This window comes from Schistocerca piceifrons, chromosome 5 (assembly GCF_021461385.2).
Source record: "Schistocerca piceifrons isolate TAMUIC-IGC-003096 chromosome 5, iqSchPice1.1, whole genome shotgun sequence".
In the NCBI taxonomy this organism is placed as follows: domain Eukaryota; kingdom Metazoa; phylum Arthropoda; class Insecta; order Orthoptera; family Acrididae; genus Schistocerca; species Schistocerca piceifrons.
Window position 1 is genome coordinate 131,377,766 of NC_060142.1, and position 27,952 is coordinate 131,405,717.

Consider the following 27,952-nt stretch of genomic DNA (forward strand, 5'->3'; position numbering starts at 1 on the left):
GCTGCAGAATATCCTTTGGCTGTAAAAAACCTTATGACAGCACGCACTTCACATTTGGCAGGGTTTTCTAATGCAGCACACATTTCAAACTGCCACAAAAACTAAACTAGCGCAGGTACGACGTTCACTCGACCACGGCTTGATGCCGACTGACCTGTTGAGTGCGTGAACGCACAGATGGCGTCGCTACTCCCCCCACAACCCGCACTGTGACCAATCGGAGGTTACTTTCTGAACCGCCCTTGTATATGCAAGGGACTTCCTACGACGCCATGTCGAGTTGCTGCACTGCGCCGGGCAAAAGGAGGTCCGACATGATATTAGGAGGTATTACATGACTTTTGTCTCCTCAGTGTAGAAGATAGGGTAACATTTGGTCCATGAGGACGTTGAAGTAAACATCCCATTTCGTGTTCATCGTAACTTGAATGAGTTTTGCCAAGCCACTGTAAGGAACACAAGCCCAAAAGATGACAGAACAAACTCTGGCCTGAAATAAACTCTCCACATACTTGGTGTTATAAGCCTCGTTGGGCCATTGAGGCACTCGTAGCTTTGCATCACTTGATAATGGGTAAAAGCCCGACTCATCAGACCAAACTACACGTCTCCTGCTAGCTACCGTCCAATTTCTGTGCTGATCGACTCGTTGACTTCAAGTGGCTTTATCTCCCGCCATGAACAATGGCCTTTTGCGAGGTACCTGACTCCAACTGTTCAAGACTCCAGTTTCTTCGCAATCTTCGCATGGAAGCTGATTGTGATGCACCTACCTTCAATGACAGGAGCAATCCCAGTTGTGTTAGAAACGATTGTCACTCACCAAGTGTAGCACTTATCTCTGGTCCGTGTCAGGAAGGCTCCAAACACTATATCACGTTTCTGCCATTCTGCCATGTGTCCACTTGGCCTGTCTTACTGCGCTGATTCCATACACTGACAGACATGTACGCCACTTCACTGCCATGATTTCTGTCACTGATGACGGGTCGTATGATCATCTGGTGCCAGTTGTAGACCGCCTACAGCGATCCGAAGAGACCAGTGTGTTCATTTAAGGGGGTGACACGTAGTTCGTCCAGTGAGCTTATTTTTCTACCAAGTTAGCAGGGGCAGGGGGACATGAAAAGATAACGTGCTATTTGGTAGAAAGATTCCAGAATGTGATTTTCACTCTGCAGCGGAGTGTGCGCTGATATGAAACTTCCTGGCAGATTAAAACTGTGTGCCAGACCGAGACTCGAACTCGGGACCTTTGGAAGGTAAGAGACGAGGTACTGGCGGAATTAAAGCTGTGAGGACGAGTCGTGAGTCGTGCTTGTGTAGCTCAGGTGGTAGAGCACTTGCCCGCGAAAGGCAAAGGTCCCGAGTTCGAGTCTCGGTCGGCAACCAGTTTTAATCTGCCAGGAAGTTTCATATCAGCGAACACTTCGCTGCAGAGTGAAAATCTCATTCTGGTAGAAAGATGTTGATGATGACGATTATTTCCTTTACAACTGCGGTAAAAGCTTCTTTCACACATGGGAGCAGTGGCCTTAATGGCTACGAACACCAATCCCATTTCTTTACTACACACGCTCATGAGGCATACGTCTGTTGTTCGACAGCGACTAATTGTTTTGCTTCATAGAAAAAGAAAGAGCGGTGCGATTAGACAGACAAGTAAGAAAACTCAAGTCAGCTACTTCTGGTTCTGTTTCAGAGTTTTCAGCATGGCCTTCTACGCCGAGTCGTGGCTCACCGAGCTGTTGGTAGGCGTGTCGCTGGTGGTGGTGGCAGTGTATGTGTGGTTCTCCCACTCGTACAAGTACTGGAAGAAGAAGGGCGCACCTTACCAGGAACCGCAGTTCCCTTTTGGCACTGCCAAAGATATTATTTTGGGCAAGCTGTCGTTCGCAATGGGCTCGTCTGACATATACCGGCAATTCAAAGGTAAGATGAAATGAAAACATTTCTTAAATCCATTGTGATCTCCATGATAAGTCATTGAGGTAATGTATTTCCTTTCAGTTAAACCCCACCACGGAATAGGTATTCGTCATTCGTCTTTACTGGAAATGCTCTGCAACATAGTATCAACTGAGATGTATGCATTTTATCCAACAAGAGTGCGACTCTTCTTATTTCAGAAACCTCTCTATAACAGTCATTTATATCACATCCAGTCCACTTGACGGACGAAAATTTCTTAACCCCAAGCAGTATTTTAGGTTAGGAGAGGTGGAGGAGGGGTAAATGGTAACACTTCTTCCAGGTGTTGCAACTACGACGGATGTTTGAGAAGCTATTTCTGCTTCACTTCACTATGATAACGGTTGTACTCGTATAAAGTTGATAGTGCTTCAGCATTTCATGGAATGAGGCCACTGGAGAGACGAAGCATGTGACCTTTGTAATGGATTGCATTTTAGAAATCGATATCTAGGTCATGTGTTAGTTGAAAAAACCTTACGGCTGATTTTGGCTTTTCAGCCTTCATTAGATTCAATGACACAATGGCATATAGCCACCACACGTTTTATGTTAATAAAGTGTTCTGTATTGACTATACTCAAATACATCACTGCTATACTCATTGGATGCGTTGATGGTTGCAAAGTTGAAACAAGTCTTGAATTTTAATACATTAATATGTGGCTAAGTCCTTGAGTGCTACAGGTTAGTGCTATGACATTTTATAAACAACTGCTTGTGACCATTGTTTCGAGTGCAGCTTTGTATTCACGGTATTCATTGGCTTGCAGATCCGCCTAGTATCCTATAAAGATGCCAGTAGTCCTTCATATTATACTACAATATTTCTGAAAAGTTTTGAAAAGTTTTCCGTATAGTGTTTGATTATGGTCTGCAGCTACAGAGGTATGGAGGCTACGTGGGCCGAGATCAGAGCGGTCCCCACTCCAGTGTTGAGTTGTTATCTGTAGACGGTGGCACCTTTGGGTCTCAGTGACTGGCAGACACTGTGAGTACTAGAAACACCACGTCCACAGAAGAGAGGGCAGCTAAGCCTATGCTCTGGCACATGGTCGGAAGAACCCAGGCGCTCCTGCCATTGGCGGAGAACGTGGAGATGGCAACCGCCATGGCTGACCTCAGTGACCAGCATAAATATTAATAAAACAAATTTCAATGAAAACTGAACTAGCAAGTTATAGAAACTTAATAACATAGTTATAAAGAGGAAAACGAGTATGTAGGTGAAAACGCGTTTTCGACCTGAAAAGAGTTCTTAAGTTATTGAATTTCAGAGCGTTTGTAACTGTACTGAACTCTGAAAATTAGTATCTCGTCAACGCCTTGTGCGATTTTCACAAACTAAATGTGTACAGATAGGTCTTATTGAATACTATTGGAATGTAATTGTAGATTTTTAGTAAGCATTATATACTTAAAAATATTATAAATAATAATAATAATAATAAATAATAATAAAAAATATTAAAAAATATTAAAAATAATATGCATTCTCCAGATAAAAATGTGGATCTATAGGTAAATAATTAATAAAATGCGAGGCATATCCGGAAAGCAAGTACTATTTTGGGAAAAAAACTCATAAAACCATTTTATCTAAATCAAAATTTATACATTATTTTACATGGCATTGTTTGGATCAGCTAGATATCAGTAAAGTAAATTTAGTAAAAAAAATACTCTGGATTGCGCATTCGTGTGTTAAAACAGGGCTTCCCAACTAGTGGTCCGCCGGCTCTTTCTAGGCGGTCCGCGGCCACCTTCCGCCAAATCGTGTAAAATAATGAGTAAATTTATTGAAAAAAGATGTGAAAATCAAATTCATAACTTTTTTTTCGTGTGAAAAACGTGTACTTTTACTTCAGGTCGTATTCCCAAGCAGCCTTTGTGGTTCCTAAGTGAGAACGCATACACAATTTAGTGCCAGAGAATGCGGCTTCTCTGATAGACTGTTTCGCAACAATACGGGGGTCGTTTGTGCCCTGGCTCACGACGCTAGATGCGCTGAAACCTTTTACGCATGCGCGGAGCGAGCTTTGTCGACCAATCACAGCGCTCGCTGGCACGTATGCGGCCCCAGGCATCATTAAATGTTAAACTTGCTTTGTCAGTGCACTACCTATTTCATAAGTCGATTTTTGACCAGTTAATTACTTCTAACACGGATCCGTAGCTGAAGTCGGGATCATTGAAGAAGGGTGCGGTTTCTCCATCGCCTTCACAACAAGGGACGTTTCCAGTTGAAATGAATGAGGAGGGAGGACGACCAAAGGAAGAACAAGACTATTGATACTTAGGGGGGGGGGGGGGGTGCATTGGAAACATGGCACTTGCATTAAGAAGCTTTCAATTCAGTTCCCATGGGTTTCGCTCTGAAATTTAAAGTTACTATGCTCTTGACTGACTAGGGGTCCGCCATGTATTTTCGACTGTAGAAGGGGTCCGCCAGCTGAAAAGGTTGGGAAGCGCTGTATTAAAATGTCACCGGTTTTGGCCTCTAGTAGTAGGCCATCTTCAGATAATGCACTATGCAGCTGATGATGCTTGGAACAGCTCTGCTGACTTCAGTCACAAAACTGCGTTGTGTGGAACATTAATTTAAAACTTACGCTGAATGAACTTTGATTTATTTTCATTTTTACTAGAGGTTTACGCATTACTTAGCATGATATACTGCTATTCTTTGCTTTGAGCTGTCACACCGTGGCACTTTGATTCCATAATAAACGATTACTAAGCTGACACAATGTTAAAGAAACAATGAACGAACTCAGTTTTGTTGACTCAGACAATACTGTGAGTTGTGAACACTATTTTTCACCGTGTATTCCTCACCAAGATCATCCATACAACAGTTTGTGGAGGGTGGGACAGGTAACCTGTGAGCGTGGGGCGTTTTTAATATTTCTGGAGGTGAATGGTGACATGGAAGTATCCATAAGAAAGTTTCAGTTACGACCCAGTTAAAAAACTACATAATACCAGCTTTTTAATCATAGCTACACTATAATTTTTCCTTACCCTGAAGGGTAAGGGGTTCATGGCTTCCCTTGTTCCCAGATTTGGACTCCCTTATACCTCAGCTAATGCAGTTTCACCCATACTATGAAGTGAAGCTTGGGATGACATCTTATGGCACTAACGCCAGAAATGCCACAGTAGCCCCGACCAAAGACTGCCACAGCGGGTTTGATCATGCTGGTAACCCTGAGCAGAAGTGTCAGCTCCCGACAGCAGAGGTAGGCAGCGGGGAATTTGCCTGCACAGGTGATGGTGGATGAGCGACTGCACGCCTTGCAAAAGAAAAAAAAACCACCAGAGTGGAAGGCGGCAGAAGCTGGAGTATGACGCCCATGATGACTAAAGTGGCTGCATATGTGAGCCCTTAAGGTACCACACCAGATTCCCTACTTTTAGAAGGCGTCTAATTCCTCCACACCAGACTGAGCACGGGTGGTGGTGCTGCGTCCAAGGCCCCAGGGTGGGACTACCTGTTCCATAGAAGTGCGTAGACAGCAAGAGAGGCAGGTCCCCCCTCCAGGCTGCTCGGCTGCACACTAAAATACCTCCACTGAAAAACGAGCAATATTTGTACGAGAGTGGCTTGTGCTTGTTGTGCCGCCATACTAGTTTCTGCGCCCCAAGTCATAACACTGCTGCGGCCTGGATGTGGTGAAATTGGACCATTTTAGTCGTAGCTGTTCAATCTCTATGCTGCATTCGTGATTTCGCAGTTCAGGTTGCCCAGCTTGGCTATGGTGTGAGATAACTGGCTAGTGAACCGACTGCAATACTTGCATTTTCTTTGCTTCATTCGTCGCAAAGGAAAGTGTCTGAATTTTTACATGGCTGCACCCAATATGTTAATTGGTGATCCAAGAGCTAAGAACAATGATGAAAATGAGATGAGTGGATCATATAATAAATGATTATGAATCAAATTAGGGAGAAAACAGGTTTGCGACACTGAAACGCGTACGTAATTATTTTAAAAGATGTACGGAGTTGTTTGTACGACGTTCCGTCTTTGTCAACGATACCATTCTGATAGAGAACAGATAAAACAGAAAATTGATCAGAATAATAGCTACTCATCTCACGAATTATAAACAAATCAATTCTTAACCATATGACTGCGAGTTTTTAAAATATCCTGCAATGTCTCCTAACAACAGTTCTGCAGAGCTCTTACATGCAACAGACAACTTAGCTCGCCCTGCCGCGGCAACTGTGTCATCAGAAACCTGAAAAAGTATTTCAAATAGCAATACTGCGAGCCATGCATGACTAATTTCAATAAATACTACCATACTTTTATACATGGAAACTGAATGATCAGGAGGGGTTTGGTCAACTATCGTTAAGCGATGTGAAGAAAAATGAAAGAAACCAATAAAAACTTTTAATTTTCCTATAGTCAGATAATTCATGATTTAAATCCTGACAATCATTTCAAAGTCTTTTAATTACTGCACAATACTAAATACATTTCTGCCCACAACAAATATACGAATATTAATTTCAGTGTATGCATGCATAAATCTGACAAAATCCCTCCAGTGTGCAAGCAAACAACAACTGCGAGCAGCGGAAAGGCAGATTACCAAAAATAAAAAAAAAACCTTCGATTAATACCAAACTCTCCTCCGGAGCTACTAGAACGATCACGGCAGGCTGCGACCTCGCAGCTTCACTCCACTGCACCCTGCGTCCGAACACTTCCGACTCCCCTCGACAACTGCTTGCTCGCTAATACTTGCTATAATAATTATCTCAGACTCATTAGAGTTTGTGTATGCACACACCAGAGTCATAGACATCCAACATTCAACACAGCTTGTGTAAAGGAAGAGAATGGTTGATAGACTTTATCCTGAGGCATCAAATTATCGTCACTTTTGTAATAGAAGCCAGGATATTTGTGTGTGTGTGGCGGGGGGTGCGACAAGGGAGTGTTACAAAGGACGATTCAATAAATGTTTACAAGCTGACGTGGCACATTGGGTTTACAACAAGGATCAGTAACACATAGGAACCGGGGTCACAAAGGCCAACTGCGGGCACTACATGGTGTTGAAGTTAAACTTCGGTTACACGATAAATCGGTCTAATCTAAAAAACGTAAATTCAACTAAATACCTAGGTATTACAATTACGAACAACTTAAATTGGAAGGAACACATAGAAAATGTTGTGAGGAAGGCTAATCAGAGACTGCGTTTTATTGGCAGGACACTTAGAAAATGTAAGAGACCTACTAAGGAGACTGCCTACACTACGCTTGTCCGTCCTCTTTTAGAATACTGCTGCTCTGTGTGGGACCCTTACCAGATAGGACTGACGGAGTACATCGAAAAAGTTCAAAAAAAGGCAGCACGTTTTGTATTATCGCGAAATATGGGAGAGAGTGTCACAGAAATGATGCAGGATTTGGGCTGGACATCATTAAAAGAAATGCGTTTTTCGTTACGACGGAATCTTCTCACGAAATTCCAATCACCAACTTTCTCCTCCGAATGTGAAAATATTTTGTTGACACCGACCTATATACGGAGGAACGATCACCACGATAAAATAAGAGAAAACAGAGCTCGTACGGAAAGATATAGGTGTTCATTCTTTCCCCGCGCTATACGAGATTGGAAGAATAGAGAATTGTGAAGGTGGTTCGATGAACCCTCTGCCAGGCACTTAAATGTGATTTGCACAGTATCCATGTGTTTTTTTTTCAGGCAATCGTTTCGTCGGAACGTACTTCTTCCACCGACCAGGCCTGGTGGTAATGGACCCAGATTTGATCCGCAGCATCCTCGTCAAAGATTTCTGGACCTTCCAAGACAGAGCAGTGCCAATAAATGAAAATGAGCCCCTGAACCACCATCTTTTCGTGTTACGAGGGGACAGATGGCGGAGGCTACGAGTGAAGCTGACGCCCACATTTACATCTGGGAAAATGAAGATGATGTTCCAGGTGAGTCAGCTGGCAGTTTTCATATTCTGTGTTCAACAGTACAGAAGCGTTGACGCGAGGTGGCTTCCATGCTATTTGACTGCAAGTCCTAATCTTCCTCAGGAGGCATGTTAAGCAGCTGGCGTTGCACTCCTGTGTCTGTGCTACCAGAAGCTATTGTCCACAGTAACTGTTAGTAGGGCTATGAGAACTATAGTGTATTTCGTTTACATTTGTGAAGTCACGTGACATAGGTCTTTGATCTTGAGATGAGGTCATTGACTTTTGATGGCGTCACAAGCCACATCCCTTTTTCGATGAAGTCATACTGATGACATCACGAGCCACACGCCATTGATTAAGACATCATGAAGAGATCAATGTGTGGTATTTGTTAAATGGGTAGGAAAATGAAGAGATGAATGTGTGGTATTTGTTAAATGGGTAGGAAAATAAAAGAATGAAAGATGGTGGTGGGTGGTAAATTGAAAAACATGCACACACACACACAGGAATTTTATGTTCAAAAGTGTGGAACAAGTATATTTCACAGCTCTCTGTTTATGTAGAATACTGTACTGCGTAACGATCAGAAAATCTTATTTCTGGCTTTGTAGTATGCTACAGAAGAATGAAATGGTAAGTATAAAAATGACTAAACTCCTAATAATTAACGGTGCTCTTTTATTTTCACCAGAATATCTGTATTACAGGCTGTACAATTCAGTTTGATAGGAGGTAGACCATCAATCGGAAATCTCACATTCATGTTGTAAAGCTCATAACAGCATTGATATTAAGAGACAGAATCACTGGTCTGAGAGACTAAAGGTACCTGTGAAAGCTGTGTGTAATATATTGCATAAATATGGCGATAATTATTCGGGAAACAGTTAGCACTCAATTGCATTCAAATTATGACAGCCTTCTCTAAATTTCTTATAATCTACAAGAAGTAATTTACGTATATTTTTAATTTGACCCACTCGAAAAAGAAATATACAGCATTAGAATCTACAGCAGCTTCGGCCTTTCCATTAGCAATTTTGATTCCATAGTCCTTCAGCTGAGCTATTTTGTTAGAGAATTAGTTTCTGAATGTTGAAAACATTTTGGCAAAGCAACTTTAGTGAAAATACCAGCGTTTTACAGCCCACATTAGCTTTTAACAATAAGTGAATGGAAGAATTTAATGCTTTCAAAGACGCATCTGACTTCAGAGCTTGCAATATCACATAATATTTGTCAGAAGTAGCTGAAATTATTATAATTTTATTCGTTTTTCTCAGACAAGATAGAACCATCAATAACGTGCTCGTGGGTTAATATACATCCTCCTGCAGGTTATGTTTTTACCTGCAAAATCAAGAACAAAATTTCCAAGATACTCTGGTATTAGAAGATACATATAAAATTGGAACTATTGTTAGAAATATCTTTAATACTTACATGTTTAATGTGAAAATGCTCGTCTATGTCTGTAGCCAAAATCTCTCGATGACACACACACACACACACACACACACACACACACACACACAGAACAGCAGCAACACCATGACCTACTTTCTGCTGGTAGTTGTCTCGTATTTATACATTGTTTTTCTGCTGAGGCATCAATTGCCAACATGCTCCGACAGGAAAGAGTATGCTGTCAGCAAGTCAGTACTTTCGTAATCTCTCTTGTATCACTGGCTCTGTAAAAAATGCATATGTTCTTTTCTCAGACAAGTTTGCGAGTCACTGCATAAATTTCGTATTTCACTGACCTCAGAAATTTTAGACAAGTTGAAGGCTGCACATGATTTGTGAGTGAGTTTAGGCTTACTGCTGCCTCGTCAATACGCGTGTTTCCTATTACACAAAACCGAGAATCAAATGCAGTCTTACTAGAACATCCAATAAATAGTTCCCTAATACATGCAAATTTTTTTGGGACGTAGACTTTGAAGAGATTAATGCAAGGATAAGAAAAGAAAGGCTTCGGAGTGTTTTACTGTACTTTATTGTATTTCCAAGTATCCATGCGTGTAGATATTGCAGTTGTGACATTTCGCAATGGTTTTGTAGTACGCGAAACTGGAAATGATGCAATTTACTTCAGTGATGAAGTCTAGGGAGCTGCCAATTACTCATGAGGGATAAATAATCGATCACTTACTTAGTGAGGTAGTATGAGTTTGCATGAGATGCACGAAGCGCAGTCTGCAATTGTTATAACTCACCAGACACCATGTGAGGTGCCAGCCTTTCAAAGGAAAGTAATCAGCAGACGTATCAGGTAACACTCAGTGCAACAACACACATTGCACAGACAACCTGCTCTTGCAATAGTTAAGCCTCTTAACCCTTAGTGTCCTGAACTATCAAAAACACATATATTTTCTGTTTTTTATTGAACACAGCAGCAAGTAGTAATAAAATAACAGAGATTGATTTTCAAAAATTTTATCTATTATTTTACTAAGTACCAACTGGCTGTCCAGTGACTCACTGATCTACAATTCCCAGTACAGCACGTATTGTAACTAACAAAACAGTATGTGATAGTATACACAAAGGCTACAAATTTATGAATATTAGGAAGGTAGTAACACTGTTCCTAAATGGAATTCAGCAAAACATTTTTTTCGGAATGGTCCAAAGCTCCTGTGTAACAATTATTGTAGTACCTAAGTACAATTAGGCACTGAATGTTGGTTTTGGTGCCATACTTTTGATTTCTGGGCACGAATATTACTTCAGTGCCATGGTAATTGCAAGCCAAACACACAGCTTTGTTGTCTTTACAGAAAAATACCCCAATTCCAGAGGTTGACACCTCGTAATCAAAGTCACCTCTTTTCATTTCCTTAGAAATCGAAAGGCCTGATGGGAAACCTTTTCTATTGATCCTCATCGTCCTATAAGCCGAAGTTTTCTCTAGATTTAGCCTTTCAAGCAGCGCAATGGAAGTAAAATGTTATCAAAGTACTGTCTCCTGTTTTTTCTCCAAAACTTTTTTGATAATCCTGAAGCTACCTTTTCTCCTAATTCATAATTTTCAAATTCTCTCTCTAGAGCTGCATTTCTCCCTTGATAAATATCAAAGGCAAGAATTTAGTCTTTCTGGTCTGGAACACACCACAGTTTTAACTGCGTTCCACTGGCGTCAGTGGGTTGGAGTGTTTCGCCAAATTCTCCCTATGAAGAAAGTAATTGACTCATCTACACTCAATGCTTCTGTTCCGTCATACAATATTGCGGAACGATTATCTGTAAAACAAATCATAGGACTCACTTTACTAGCTTTGTCAGTGTTATTTGGTGGAATGCAAGGGAGATATCATTCCAAAGTAAATTCGAGAGCACTGTATCGAGCTCGTCACAAGTCATTGTGTTTATTTACCAATTGAACAGCAAGGTCATCACTAGACGACCAACAGTGTTTCCATTCGGGAAATTTATGGTAGCCATGAAAAATTTACTTCTACTGAAAGATATCAGCTCTTTCTTCTTGAGGCTCAGAATTTTGTTCTTCTGAGTTGCATAGAGGTTACTCTGGTACACTAGATCCCCTAAGACTAAAGCAGCACCAGCATCACATCTGTAGCTGTTTCACACACTCCCAGGTTTCCTCCATTGGGTCCAGAAAGAAAAATACATGAGCATTATTTCCAGAATTAACATCTACACAAACATCAACTGCCATAAAACTACTTACCATCAGGGCTACTGTAGACTTGGGTGTTAGTATCAACTGATCGTTGTCTCTACCTCCTGTCAATTTCGCGCTCAGATATCTTTTCACTTTTTCAGGAGTTTTCATGCAAGCAACCCTTGTGTTTCAGAATCCACTACAATTTCAGGTAAACTGATTTCGAACACCACTGCTGCACAGTCTACCAAATCTTTCAAAAATCGCTCTAAAACCTAAAACATTTTCAGAAATCGCACCAGAACCTAAAACAGCCGAATTATTAAAGCCACTTGCATCAGTATAATAGTCTTCATCATCCTCTCTATCTGTAACATAATTATCTCCTGGCAAATCTTCGAGAAGAATTTAGTCATCTCTTATTATTTTCGGTTTTCGAAAAATGGTACGTCTCTGAAAAACATTACAAAAATTATAATCATGCGACCACTAAAAGTAGTCTGACCTTTACGCAAATACATCTACAAAACTAGTAAAATACAACGAAAAACGTAAAAGAAAGCAATAAGCTACGCTTGTGCACCAGTATGCGAAATATGGCCAGACGGTACTTCAAAGGACCACGTGATTTTTTGCTTACATCGTAGATAAAAAACTACAGATTTAACAAAAGAGGTGCACCAGAAGAATACAGAAGCCAATCTTCATCATACCTATACTGATAAACATAAAAAGTTCATAGAACTGAACGACAGCATAAATAAGAAATACTCTCTCTCCAATGGCAGTCTGCTGTCTCCAAGGTCTACACAACTACACTTTTTGGACAGCAAATGAGATCTAGAAGGCAGTGAAGTTTTGCTGACTCAAGAAAAACATGAACTTAAACCTTACGTCACCAAAGGGTATGGGAAATACGTGTGCATTCGGGGAAAATAAGGACTGAAAGAGGTGGTATTTAGGACTACCAACAGGCAACAAAGAGTTAAGATGTGCTACCTATCGTATCTATTTTATAATGTAGTCCAGAACTATGTCAATCAAATAAGCAATAGTCTGAGTATTAAAGACATAGCACTTCTCCTGTGAGATTTTAGATCGAATAAACAAATTAGACTCTCTGGAGACGGGAGAGAATCGCTGGCACTGGATTGTTGAACTGATAATTTTGAAGTGAGACGTTACTAACCATATGTCGTATTGTTTGAAGCGTAAGTGGATAAATATCAGCGTAGAACTACTGCTGCATCAGATTTTTAAAATGTTCGCAGCTATACTAACTTCAGTTAGCAGAATTTCCTCAATGATGACGGAAATCTACCGATGCCGCCGATGCGAGCTTAGCTTTAACATGGCGGAGCAGATACAGATTATCAGCAACAAAGAACCTACTAGATTAGAGAATAATCAGAATATGCTAGATTGTCAAACACAAAGTATGAATTTCGTGACTGTGCTATACAAGTAGGTAATTATTCGATAATTCTTAAGATATTTCAAGATCTATTTCCTTCATATTTATCGTTTGCAGTGGATTAACCAAGTTGTCGGTCTTTCCGATTTCAAAATAACAAGGATCTGCTGTAGTACTGAATGGAGACATCAGGGCAATGACTTAAAGAGATCAGTGTTGTTGTCAACAGTAGGTACTGTCAGCGAACAAGACACACAGTGTGTGGTGTGCGTACTGTAAGATGTTCGGTACACAGACCATCAGATTATTTGACTTGACGCTCTAACGATGTAGGTGAGTGTCAGCTATAAGTCTCGTGGTCTTATCGTGGCGTGTTTCTCTTCTACCGTTAGGTCAGACGATAGAGATGCCACTTGCACGCTCAGAGTAGCAGATCGACAGTGACCAACTTTAAACAGAACTTGATTAATTTTACACACATTTATTAAAATAATAAAAAGTATAGACATTACGTAACTTGATTCTGGATGCTGTTTACAATTGACAATCTGAAGTTCCTTTGGTCTTGGTATGTTAATCTTATTCTCACATATCTCTGATACTTGACAAAGTGTCTATACATTTATCTTCATGACTCTGTACAGGAATGTGGTAATCTTATTAGGCGCAGACTGAAACTTCACTATAGACTGGTACAGATAAATGCAGACTGGTGCAGATAAATGCAGACTGGTGCAGATAAATGCAGACTGGTGCAGATAAATGCAGACTGACTGATCGGAGGTCTGTACACTCGTTATAATACCTCGTGCGTTCAGGTATCACTGCGCGAGTGTGATCCGTGATGAGAAAAGGTTCTACGTTACATATTAATACGCGGATCGGCGGAAGCAGAATTCGGTCCATCTCTAAGGCAGCACCATCTCGTACCTCGTACTGCGAAGATGGACAAGCGCTGCGCCTGCGCTGTTGTGCTTAGCGGGGCGCGCTCTAGTGGGAAAGTTGTGTACGCGCTGACTATGCAGAACTATGTACACAACACAGTGCATACCCTCGACATTTGCACTGTTGTGCGTTATTTTCCATGCAACATGTCTTCAAAGTAATCCGGACAAGAAACCAAGCGAAATGCAGTAACCCTGTAACAACCCACTGGAGACGATGGTTCCTTACACCAAAATACTCAGAAGGTATCCCTGAATAAGGGTTGGTGGAGTTCTTGTTGACCCTGTGTAGGCCTCCTGGTGAAACAGGCTTTGCGGAAAAAAGTAACCTACCTTCAAAAATGAATTGAACTGATGACCTACAACAGTTTAGTATACAGTACGTTTTGTGTACATTTCGTCAAATTTAGTAACTGGAGCACAGTTCATCTTCAAATGCAGCGATTCAGTGGTAGGAAAAATGGCAACTTTTCTTGGAGAAATTTCTGCCGACGGCCAGAGGCACATAAGTCGATGTCAGCTAACATGTCCACCTATGTCTTCGCAGACGATGGCGGACTGCGGCCGCGAGATGGCGGAGGTGCTGGAGGGTGCGGCGACGCGCGGGGAGGCGCTGGAGATGCGGGAGCTGAGCGCCCGCTACACCACCGACGTCATCGCCTCCGTCGCCTTCGGCGTACAAGTCAACTGCCAGCGGGACCCGGAGAACGAGTTCCGCCAGTGGGGGCGGCGCATCTTCTCGCAGGGTGTGCTGGACATCCTCACCATAATCATCTCCTCCATACATCCTAAACTGCCGACTTTACTAAGGTAATCACCAGAACGGCTGCGACCCGTACCGGTTCCATTCATTATGCACTGACTGAACAGGTAAGTGCTCTCTGTTCGATATTTGTCAAACTCATCGCATGAAGAGTATTAAATGATTAAACGTCCATTTCATTCAGAACTGCTGCCCATCGTCAGAATCAGTGTGAGGCGTTACCTTCATGGGGATGAATGCACTCAAGTATCAAGCTGCTTCATCTCCCAGCACGTTCAAATGGTTCAAATGGCTCTGAGCACTATGGGACTTAACATCTTAGGTCATCAGTCCCCTAGAACTTAGAACTACTTAAACCTAACTAACCTAAGGACATCACACACACCCATGCCCGAGGCAGGATTCGAACCTGCGACCGTAGCAGTCCCGCGGTTCCTCCCAGCACGTACTGCAGCCTACATCCTTCTGAATCTGCTTAGTGTATTCATCTCTTGGTATCCCTCTACGATTTTTACCCTCCACACTGCCCTCCAATACTAAACTGCTGATCCCTTGATGCGTCAGAATGTGTCCTACCAACCGATCCCTTCTTCTAGTCAAGTTGTGCCACAAACTCCTCTTCTCCCCAATTATATTCAATACCTCCTCATTAGTTACATGATATACCCATCTAATCATCAGCATTTTTCTGTAGCACCACATTTCGAAAGGTTCTATTCTCTTCTTGTCGAAACTACTTATCGTCCATGTTTCACTTCCATACATGGCTACACTCCATACAAATACTTTCAGAAACGACTTCCTGACACTTAAATCTATACTCGATGTTAACAAATTTCTCTTCTTCAGAAACGCTTTCCTTGCCATTGCCAGTCTACATTTGATACCCTCTCTTCTTCGACCACCATCAGTTATTTTGCTCCCCAAATAGCAAAACTCCTTTACTACTTGAAGTGTCTCATTTCCTAATCTAATTCCCTCAGCATCACCCGACTTAACTCGACTACATTCCATTATCTTCGTTTTGCTTTTGTTGATGTTGGAACATGTGAGGCAATACTGACCATACGGCTTATCTTAGAAGCTAGATTAAGAAAAGCTTAACCTCCGTTTATAGCATTTGTAGACTTAGAGAAAGCTTTTGACAATGTTGACTGGAATACCCTATTTCAAATTGTGAAGGTGGCAGGGGTAAAATACAGGGAGCAAAAGGCTATTTACAATTTGTACAGAAACCAGATGGCAGTTATAAGAGTCGAGGGACATGGAAGAGAAGCAGTGGTTGGGAAGGGAGTGAGACAGGGTTGTAGCCTCTCCCCGATGTTATTCAATCTGTATATTGAGCAAGCAGTAAAGGAAACAAAAGAAAAATTCGGAGTAGGTGTTAAAATCCGTGGAGAAGAAATTAAAAATTTAAGGTTCGCCAATGACATTGTCATTCTGTCAGAGAAAGCAAAGGACTTGGAAGAGCAGTTGAATGGAAGACCAGACATGCAGTATGAGTGACGAATTAGGGGACCAAGTAGGTCAGTCAAGGATCCATGGCCAGTTCTAGACCATTTTTCCACACAAGCGACTTATCATTTGGCAACCCCCTTCCTCCCTTTTCCCTCGTACGCTTTCTCCCATATCAATCTTCGCTTCTAATTGTGATATGCACTCTATGCAAATCTTGCACTTGTGCGCCCATCTCAGCTTGGCGCCTCAAGTGGGCACTATTAAATTGTGATACATTCTGCGTACCAATCTTATAATTGTGATACCTCTGCCTTTCCTACCAGCGTAGCGCCCCGACCGGCGGCTTGGTTTGCTTGGCCCTTAAACCAGATTTTGGGTTTTGAACTGCAGAGTGGTATCTGGCCTTAACTACCGCAGTATGTCGTTTGGTACTGTGGGGGTCATCCACTCCCAGACTCGAAACCGCTACTGTTTTGTCAGGATGAAGTCTGAGGAACCTGCGTGGTCTCAATAGACGCAAAAAAAAAAATATTATTAGAAACTTGCTAGTAGATTAAAACTGTGTGCCAGAACGAGACTCGAATTCAGGATCTTTGCCTTTCGAGGGCAAGTGCTCTACCATCTGAGCTATCCAAGCACCTTACGACCTGCCCTCACAGCTTCGATTCCGCCAGTACCTCGTCCCCCACCTTCCAAAATTCATAGAAGCTCTTCTGCAGACGTTGCAGAACTAGGAGTACTGGAAGAAAGGATATTGCCGACAATGTACTAATCATTACGAAGTTATACAATCTGTACTAGATATTTCTGTTATGCGTCAAACACATCAGTCTGTGTTAGAATGCAATCCTAATCTGATCTCTGTCAACACCACGCTCTAAATTTTCAATGACTTCTTGAGATAAACCATATCAAAGTGTTTAACTGCGAAATGGATTCTGCGTTCGTCAATAAATGCACTGCAAGGGCATTCTGGAATAGATTAGCCACACACGTGGAGTATGTGCATCTCTAAACGAATTCAATATGCTATGAGAACTGCCTCAAGACAATTCATGGAGAGAACAACACAAAACATATAGGGGAAAGTCCTGCGGCAATTCACTAATTGGACCAAGAAAGAATTAAACATACTTTTGCAGTCTTGAGTGGTACTGTACGTCGCCTATACTGCTTTCTACAGACTCGTAGCTGGACATTTACGGATGTTTAGTACCATGGGAAGATCCAGCAACATCCACCATGTATGGAAGAAGAGTAGGCACACGTCTGTCCAGGAGAAGCAAACGAAGAGTAGAACTTTTAAACTGATTCTGACGAATAGCCGAATGACAACAGCTGAAAATCGGACAGAAATTGCTGAGAGAGCGCCACACCATTAACTGTCAGGTTGCGTTCGATGCGACCTCACAACAGAGTCCTTCTGATCGGACATCAAGGGGAAGACGTGAAAGGGACAGAATACTTCCAGAACGGTGTGTGAGATGCAACACACACGCGTCGTGGCCACTGGCATCTCTACACAGAGTGTGTGGTGGCGCGCGTCTTCCACACCTGCTTTCTAGAAGTCACCAGCTTGAGCACGTGACTGATGCAGCGTACTACTGCAGCCTGAGCCAGCCCTTGGGTTCAGAAGATACTTCAGGAGCTTACTAAGCCACCTGCTGACACCAAAGATATAGCAACAAGTTTATACAGAGAAATAAATGAAGTCATATTTACAGAATGAAATTTTCACTCTTCAGTGAAGTGTGTGCTGATATGAAACTTCATCATAGTTATGGTGATATTTCAAAATTACTTAAGCTACTGCAAGAAAGTGGAATAGTTCACAATGAAAACTAGAAGTCGCTATGAATTTGTGTTTGGTGTTTATTAGGTCATCTGCTGCTGCATACGAAATGTAGTTAACATATTAAACTATTATTTAAACTTGGGATGTGATATATAATTCACTCCGTTCTCGAGAAAATGGATTGTATATAGAACAGTCCATTCTGCTCGCGTTCCCAGATGACAAAGCGAGAATGAAATATTCAGAACGCCTTTGTATCTCATAAATAGTTTGAAATATCTAAATAAAAATTTGGCAAATGATGGAAATGATGGCACACAAATAGGAGAGTCATAGTTACTGTGTGTAATTTTCTTATCTAGTGCGATAAAATAAAGCAACTACAGATTTTGTCAATGGAATAATATATTTTTAAGGGTCTTCAATAGCTGGTGAAACGAAAATTTTTCGTTCACAATAGGATTCACAATCATTGTAATAATTGTGTAGTTCACTACCAGAGTGTTGTGGACTTGCCACGTGGCGGTGCTTCCTTTAAATAATTTTCTAAATACTGTAGATAATTTATATGATATACAGAACTTTTCAAATGCAGTCAGTGATGTTGACAGCAAACACATTTGTCTAAAATGCTCAGAAAAATTTGGTACAATATTCTATAGTTATAAACATATTCATACAAAACTTCCTGGCAGATTAAAACTGTGTGCCCGACCGAGACTCGAACTCGGACCTTTGCCTTTCGCGGGCAAGTGCTCTACCATCTGATCTACCGAAGCACGACTCACGCCCGGTACTCACAGCTTTAATTCTGCCAGTACCTCGTCTCCTACCTTCCAAACTTTACAGAAGCTCTCCTGCGAACCTTGCAGAACTAGCACTCCTGAAAGAAAGGATATGCGGAGACATGGCTTAGCCACAACCTGAGGGATGTTTTCAGAATGAGATTTTCACTCTGCAGCGGAGTGTGCGCTGATATGAAACTTCCTGGCAGATTAAAAATGTGAGTACCGTGCGTGAGTCGTGCTTCGGTAGCTCAGTTGGTAGAGCACTTGCCCGCGAAAGGCAAAGGTCTCGAGTTCGAGTCTCGGTCGGGCACACAGTTTTAATCTGCCAGGAAGTTTCATATCAGCGCACACTCCGCTGCAGAGTGAAAATCTCATTCTGGTATATTAATACAATCTTACCACAAGCAGGTGCAGATCATCACGGGAAATTCATTGGAATCAGTGTTTGGGCATACCGGAAGGAAAGCAAATGTGGTAGATTTCATTCTTCTAGTATACTCGTAAATCGCTTGATGCAAGAAGTGAGCTTAATATACTGCCAGACTCACCACTACGAGAAACATCAGTTGTTGGCCTTTTGTTTTCATCGGAGATTAGGCAGTTTCTGTCAAGGCATTTTATCAAATATTATCCACGGAAAGAATATTTCAACAACCACTTTTCCATACCATGGCGATTAACTGAATTTGCTTTTCAAATATCGAGTTCTAAGTGAGGTATATTTTGGAAGCCAACAGAAACTTCACCAGAATTTGCTGATGGTACTGTGAAATGTATTAGTTCTCCACAACACTATCATCGACCTAGAAAGATCCCTGAGTGTCGATAAGTACAATACAGTAGAAATTAAGCGTTCTATGCATGGCAATTATCACACAGGATGAAACTTAAATAGAGCTTCAGATGAAGCTGTCAAAATAAGACTGTTTTGAAGACTTTTTCTCACACAATCAAAAATGATTTCGAGTGTTTATCAGCTGTGCTACTGCAAATTTATCATCGCATGTCGTTTTAAGACAACGAAAGAAATAAGAAATTACGGAAATGTGTGTGCTTGTAATTTGTAATTCTGCTGGCACTTCATCAGGAAACTTGTTCAAAATGAATCAGTTGTGATGATAGCTGTTTCACTGGTCCCATAAAGAATAAGGAATGAAAACAGCTGCTAATAAGGCTTCTGGTGATACCACTTTCTCAACAATACAACGAAAGAAACGCAAGTGCAGGCAACAGCACTGACTGCTACTTGCAACAACAGCTTACTGCTGCCCAGCGAGGGCTATTCCGATAAAAGTATTGCTGGCTGCGCTCGCATTTCGTCACCCGGCAAAAAGCCGAACCTGCGTCAGACAGCGCGCGTTACAAAAGCAGTGTTGTCGTTTTGTAAATGAATTACCAACTTTTCAGGCACGTTAGAGACACATATACATACACATACACTCAAAACTAAACCTAAAAAAATACGTAACTAACATAGCTCGGCATAGGAGGTAATAAAGAATGCGTAAAACAAACTTACCACCATTCCGTAATTTTCAAGTGCATTGATCAGCTGTAGTTACAGACGACTAGTGGCTCTTCATTTCTTACATGGGTTAGATGCCGTCCACATGGGATTCTTCCTTGTGCCACTCTTCTTTCTTGCTTCTACTAGTCTTTCTTTATTTAAATGCCTGAAACGTATAAAAGTTCGCGTTCTATCGTATAAACTAATCATGTTTTCGTGTACATGAGGAAACTTTGTTTTGATAATCGAAGTTAAACTTTTTGTTACGTTGTTACATTTCGAAATTTTCACTAAAAATAACTCATTTGAGAAGATAAAACTTAACGAATTAGTACCTTAATCTAATTGATCAGTATAACACAGCAGCTTGCTTACCTCATTGTCAGGTTCAGTGCAGTTTTCAGCAGTACATAAATCTCCGTGCCGGTTGGGTAAATGATGAGATGGAACTGCATCTGCTTTAAGTTTCTTCTTTTGCGGCAACTCCAGGAGTTCGTTCTTTAAAGACCGCTCGTAATCCTCAGGAAGAAAATGAATGGAGCAGATACGGACATTAATAACATTAATTTCGTCAGTTCAAATGGTTCAAATGGCTCTGAGCACTATGGGACAACTGCTGTGGTCATCAGTCCCCTAGAACTTAGAACTACTTAAACCTAACTAACCTAAGGACATCACACACATCCATGCCTGAGGCAGGATTCGAGCCTGCGACCATAGCGGTCGCGCGGTTCCAGACTGTAGCGCCTAGAACCGCTCGCCCACACCGGCTGGCGCTTCGTCAGTTCGCTTGCACCGAGATATCCATTCTCTTTGTAGGGAATTCTTGGGAAAACGGTGATACACTATACCACTAGTCATAGTTCCATAATTTTTACAGTTTGCATCTGCACAGTTACTCTTATTTCTATTCATAATTCGGTCCTCTCGCAACACGCGCCAGTAATAAACCAAGCCCCTACCACGCCGTAGCGGAGAAGCGAGACAACTTTCCCCCAATTGAAGTAGCTCATCGCCGCCATTTGCAGGGATGAATCCTAGTACTGGGGTTGTGATTTGAAGTATATTAGACGCAACAAGAGCAAATTGAAGCACAAATTAAACACATGTTTGTTTAAATAATACCGAGTATTCGAGTCTATTTTAAAAGTATACTTAAACGAATGAAGTTTCCTAATTTCCGAAATACGTCTGCATAGAGACGCGAAATGTAAGAATGTAAGGCTCTTTCCTGACAAGGTGGAGCGAGTTTACATCGAGTTATTTGCATTAGATAATTACATGAAACTTTTAAAGTAGCAGACAGTACGATTATATTTGCCCCTAACTCCTTTGCCATTGCAATATTAGTGGAAAGTCCATCACAAGTAACAGCTAACACACTGACATTTACACATACAACATTGTAATAGCCATCTCCAATAACATGTCACTGTGAGTAGCGTTAATGAGCGAGATTACTGTATCGTTTACTAAGTTTGTAGCTTTTAGTTCTTCTAAAATATTTGCTAATTTGCAAATCTTCTGCGTCTGTCTTTTGCGCTTTTTGTTCACTGTATTTAACTTAGTCTTATATTGCACAACTTTTGCTTCCTTCCTTTTTTCAATTTTTTCGAACTTTTCCTTCAGCTTACTTGGACTTGATGGAAATGAATAATTGTGGTCTCCAGTGTAACCAGAAACGTGCACATCGACACATACGTTTTCTGCTGTCTCAACATTTCTTGGCTTTGGCTTTGGAGGTTTCCTTGCCTTGGTAACCAGGAAAAGGAACGTTCAAAATTATACACACTGGCAGTATTTCCACACTATTTAACCTGGGCCTACATTGCACGATTTCCAGGACACTATGGATTGCGATGAAGGGCAACAAAACGGAACGTAGAATGTCGTCGACGTACCGCTGTGCTGTACGGATGCCGCGGATGACAACAAAACGGGTCCTGCTATGAAAAAAAATGGCACTTCAGACCATTTACAAATGATTTGGAAATCCAGATACTGTCGGTATAGCATCGTCCTTCAGTTGACGTCTATTTACATAGTTTTCCATGTAACAATTCTCTTCAAAATGATTTCCTGTCGGTTGGAAGTTCTCTCTCCGAGTAGCAACTATCCATTTCCGATTTAGAAAATCATTTGTAAGGGGAAACTTAAACAAAAACAAACGCTCATGATGTATTATTTCTCCATGAAAATACTATATACAAGTAATAGACAGTAACAAACAACCAGAAATGACTGTCCTGTGAAATGTAACATTGTTTCCGTCTTCGTCTTTGCTTCCATTCTTACTGTTACAATTAAAACTACCACACGAACGAACCATGTTTACGCACTGTTTCCCTGCAAATGGCGGCTTCTAACACGTTCAATGTGGGGACGCGGCACTAGCGCCAATGCGCGGTCTAGTTTTTATTTAGTAAGTCTATGTAATAAACACACTGCTGCTGTACTCAATGCTCTCTGCCCAGTGACGTCACAGCGCGAAGGGTACTGTGGGTAAATTGTTAGCGGACACTGCCGGAATGGCCTACCTTATATGTCTAGCTACCTTGACTGCTGCCTTTGTTGCCACTAACGGCGCCGGAGTCACTCGAATGCCCTGATGGCAAGTGTCAGAAACAAGTATGTCTAACTTGCTCAGCGCCGCTCTGCCTGCAGCGCCACTATAATCACGAGCACTGAACAGCACTGGTTTGTGTCGCCAGCGCTGCTCGGCTCGCCACATGGCGCTGTTCTGTTCCTGCCACGCTGCTCCACTACAGATGCGGCCCTGGCCATCCTCAAGAGCGAACATGTACTCACGCCGTTCTTCGTCTATAGGAACTGCTTTTTTGTACTGAAAATAAGCTCACACACGGATGAAATTTTAATCAACGTATTCCACAGTTAGTGAACTGCTGGATTATCATTTTGATAGCTTTATAGCCAAGGTATTGATGGTGTAACGTACTCCGATTGCGTCAGTGCAGGTACATGACGCGTTGCGAGATGCAACTGTACTATAGCCTAGTGTCGGGTGAGATGTGTCACCTCCAACAAGAATCATAATCCCCAGCAACCACAGTAGTTAGTTGTGCCTACATCACTGACGCGTCTTTATAAACCGAAGCCAGCAGTCGCTGTCGGAGGAGAATAGATACCATTAACACGAAAGTCATTGTGTAGGCTTGGTATAGCTGTATTCTACAGAAATTATAATTAACCTCTGTATGATGCTCGATTTATTACCACATAGCGCGGCTGCAGCAGTTCCAAGAACAAAACACACAGAAAAAAATAAACTAGTACAATCCACAATAGCCGTTAACTATGGGCGAGACTACAAAGTGAACTAAGCTCTCGCTATACCAAAACAGTGAATATGTTGCAATGTTAGATTGTCCATCAGGCTTGGTCATCTTCGCCTAGAGCGCACATGTTCCACTGGTTCAATTCCAAAACGCTACTAGCAAACTGTACATCAAAACATGAATCGTTCTCTTTAGAGCCGCAGAATGTTTACTCACGGGTTTCTTTAGTAACCACGAGAGCATTACAGAAATGCTCTTCAAACTCCATTGGTAGGCGCTACAGAACAGTCATTGTGCATAACTGAGAGGTCTGCTGTGCTGCAGGCTGGTTTCATGCAGCTCTCTGTGCCTTCACGTCTTCAGGGAAAGTAACGGTTGTAGTTTTCCACTGCTTTCAGACGGCAATTATTACTATACTTCGATTTTTCTTAAGAAGGGTGGTTCCTCATAACCTCATTTGCGCCGTTCAGATGTCGAACTGCACACAGTGCAGCTCTCGCAGAACATGTAAATTTACCACTGGCTTGTAAAGCAAGAACGACCACTCGTGACGGGCGAGACTCAGCTCGGGAATAAAACGAATGGGGGCGCTGCTGTAGACTCAACTTCCAGGAGTAATAGATCGAGAACTGAAAGTCGCCCGCAGAAATGGGTCTTAACACCAGTGCAGACTGGCAGTCCAAGCAAACAAGTGATCAGGCCAAAGTCTGACAGCCCATCGTGGCCCTCTCCCCATGCCCTCTCACCACACTTCTCGCGTCGCTGTGCATGTCGGGAGTTTTTTTTTTTTTTTTTGTTGATATTTGGTTTGTGGGGCGCTCAACTGCTTGGTTATCAGCACCCATACAAATTCCCAATCTTTCCACTGTCCAGTCCCGCCACTTTCCCGAATGATGATGAAATGATGAGGACAACGGAAGCACCAAGTCCCAGGGCGGACAGAATCCCCTACCAGGCCAGGAATCTAACTCGAATCCAGGCGGGGTAATGTGTCAGCCGGCCGGTGTGGCCGTGCGGTTCTAGGCGCTTCAGTCTGGAACCGTGTGACCGCTACGGTCGCAGGTTCGACTCCTGCCTCGTTCATGGATGTGTGTGATGTCCTTAGGTTAGTTAGGTTTCAGTAGTTCTAAGTTCTAGGGGACTGATGACCACAGAAGTTAAGTCCCACAGTGCTCAGACCCATTTTTTGATAATGTGTCTTCAAAACTGTCTGGCAGATTGAGTCTGTGTGCTGAACAGGCGTTCAAACTTGAAATTTCACTTCTGAGAGTACTGGTCCAGCAAGCCGTGCTGGAGAGCGTCTGTGAATTAGAGAATATTGCCGGAAGTGAAGTCATTGGGGCGGCCCGTGAGTAGTATGTAGCTCAGGTGGTAAAAGCATTGCCTGGGAAGACGATGATCAGTGTTGAAGTCCTGGTCTTGAACACAGTTTTAATCTGCCAGGACGTTTCGCAAAAGCACGCAGTGCGCTAGAAAGTGAAAGATTCTTGCTGGAGTAATGGAGTTTGTCTCTGAAAGAGTATAGTGACTAGTGTACCTCACGCTGCAGGTTGCCACAGTCTGAACAGATCCGCGCATCTCCCTGTATTAACCTCTGGTAAACAATGAGACGTAGCAGCTCTTGGGACACGTTGCCATGACAGCGCTGTATGGCGGTAAATGTTTTCCCCGAGTGCGAGGCGGCCGTACATTAGTGGCGCCGCACTTTTGTCCATCGTTGTCTACGTCAAACGCTTGTAAGACGTGGCAACAATGAACGTTTTTGTCCGATCATTGCCACTATGCGGAAGCAAACAACCTCGCCATTCTACCCTATTGCTCTTTCTCTGTCGCTCTTGCTGCTCTCAGACGAGCCTTCACGCGTGACTCACACCACAGAAATATACAGTCAGAGGCATGTGGACTATTTGCTGTTCATATGTTGTAATCTCATAGTCACTCTAGGAAACCTGATCAGTTATTTAGTGATGACGAGTAGGTCCTTAACTGGAACTCGTTTACTATTTCCGCAGGATGAAAAGTAGTTCTTCACTCGTCTCGGAGTACTTCCGCAGCATGGTGAGAGAGACAGTGAAGTACAGGGAGGAGAACAACATAACGAGGAACGACTTCATGCAACTGATGATCCAACTGAAGAACAAGGGAAGCGTCGACGGCAGCAAGGGTGGAGAGCTGAAGGATGCGGAAGCAGATGTCTGGAGTAAGTAACGACTTCTGCTTGTTCATTTATTCAGTCCATTGAACCTCTATGTGCTGCAGTGCAAACAAATGTTGGAGCATTGGGTTGACATTGACGAAGAAGAAATATTTTTGCTTTGACCTGGGAAGTTTGTCCAGTTCTCACACTTTCTTTTATACAACATTTCCGTCATTCTACTTTGGTAACTACTCAGTGCAAAGCACAACCGAGCGGAAGAAATATATACAAATGGGCGTTGGCAGAAATTTTTCCAGCGGAGTCAGGGCTCTAAAATTGCCATTTTCTTATATAAAACATTTGGTCAGTTTCGAGACATGGCATGAACTAAAATTTATAGATGACACAAAAAACTTCTTATATCCTAGGGACTGAATTCTGTACTCCAGATTTCAGGGAGGAGAAAAGGAGGGGGGAGGGGTGGTTACATGCCCCCTGTTGCCTGTTGCCTCCCCTCCCCCCCTCTTGCGGACGTCTACGTACATACATGGAAAATTTGATACCCCAAAGAAGCAACATGTCTGACTGCATCCTGTACAGATTGAGCTGAGGAATGTCATTGAGAAATATACTTCCTAGAATAGCTTCCCGTGATGGATCGTGGTCATAGCCTCCCATAAACTAGTCAGGAATATTCCGTAGTATGCTCCTGTGACAATGTGTCGTTATGAGCGTAGCCTGTTAGCACCACGTCATGGCAGTCCCAGACAATCAGCATGACCTTGCCTATTGAGAGTTAGCTTTCCGCCTTCTTCTGCGATGATAAATCCACACGTTTCCACTGCATTGTTTGCTCTTTTGTATTGGAGTCACAGTGATACACACAGCACCTGTTCATGGTGATTAGGTGAGACGAGGCCTCTACTTTTCTACTGCTGCTGTTTGGAGGATTTTTTATTTCTATTTATTTTTTAATGAGTGTGAACTTCTCAGCCACCACTGCAGCCATCTTCTGCTCTCGCACGCCTATAGAGTAGAAAGCATGGTTCGCATTTGCACGTGAGCGCAAAGTCTTTTACTTCGCATCAGGTTTTTTTTGTGCTGAACTAATTTTCACAGACAGCTAGCTTCACTTACCATGCGCTTTGGCGAGAGAATTGGTGTTCGTTCATACTTTTCCAGGATCACTCTTTAACTCTTTAATTTTTTCGCAGTCATTGGAAATTTTCATGATGCAGTTTTATATTGTTTCTTTCATGTATCCATCCACCTGTGCCGAGGCTATAATACATATTTTTAATCCCTTGTTCACTTAATAATTGGGTGTATTTCTGATTCGGTGGGTGATACATTTTTGACGTCTTTTAGTACTAGGTTTGACTATTACAGTGACTATTGGTTTCCTTTTATAATCTGATGGCTCTTGTTATCAATATGTCAGTGTGAAGTGCGGTACCCATACTTTCATGCTTAACTGGACCACTCCTAGTAATTTTCATTAAGTAAGCGACTTTGTTTTCTTTTTATTCGCGTGAACGTGTGGTGAGCTTCTATCACTCTAGTAACTTAGCTACACTGAAGAGCCAAAGAAACTGGTACATTTGCCTAATATCGTGTAGGGCCCCCGCGAGCACGCAGAAATGCCACAACACGATTTGGCATGGACTCAACTAACGTCTGAAATAGTGCTGGAGGGAACTGACACCATGAATCCTACAGGGTGGTTCATAAATCAGTGAGACTACGTGGAGGTGGAGATCTCTTCTGAAGAGCACATTGCAAGGTATCCCAGATATGCTCAATAATGTTCATGCCCGGGGAGTTTGATGGGCGGCGGAAGTGTTTAAACTCAGAAGAGTGTTCCTGTAGCCACTCTGTAGCCATTCTGGAAGTATGGCGTGTCGCATTGCCCTGCTGGAATAGCCCAAGTCCGTCGGAATGCACAATGGACATGAATGGATGCAGATGATCAGACAGGATACTTACATACGTGTCACCTGTCAGAGTGGTATCTAGACGTATCAGAGGTCACATATCACTCCAACTGCACACGCCCCACGCAATTACAGCTCGAATAGTTCCCTGTTGACGTGCAGAGACCATGGATTCATGAGGTCGTCTCCGTACCCGTACGCGTCCATCTGCTTGGTACAATCTGCAACGAGACTCGTCCGACCGGGCAGCACGTTTGCAGTCATCAGCAGTCTCATGTCGGTGTTGACGGGCGCAGATCAGGTGTAAAGCTTTGTCTCGCGCAGTCATCAAGGGTACACGAGTAGGCCTTCGACT

The 27,952-nt window shown here is 42.4% G+C and overlaps 1 protein-coding gene across 1 annotated transcript in view; it reads left to right on the top strand.

The window, feature by feature from the left end:
• Positions 1–1,712: 1,712 nt before the first annotated feature.
• Positions 1,713–27,952, top strand: part of LOC124798796 (probable cytochrome P450 6a14) — a 35,226-nt gene continuing 8,986 nt past the window's right edge. Inside the window, exons 1-4 of the mRNA XM_047262325.1 lie at positions 1,713–1,932; positions 7,707–7,945; positions 14,467–14,729; positions 25,539–25,719. Coding sequence (XP_047118281.1) covers positions 1,713–1,932; positions 7,707–7,945; positions 14,467–14,729; positions 25,539–25,719 — 903 coding nt within the window. The remainder of the gene's footprint in view (positions 1,933–7,706; positions 7,946–14,466; positions 14,730–25,538; positions 25,720–27,952) is intronic.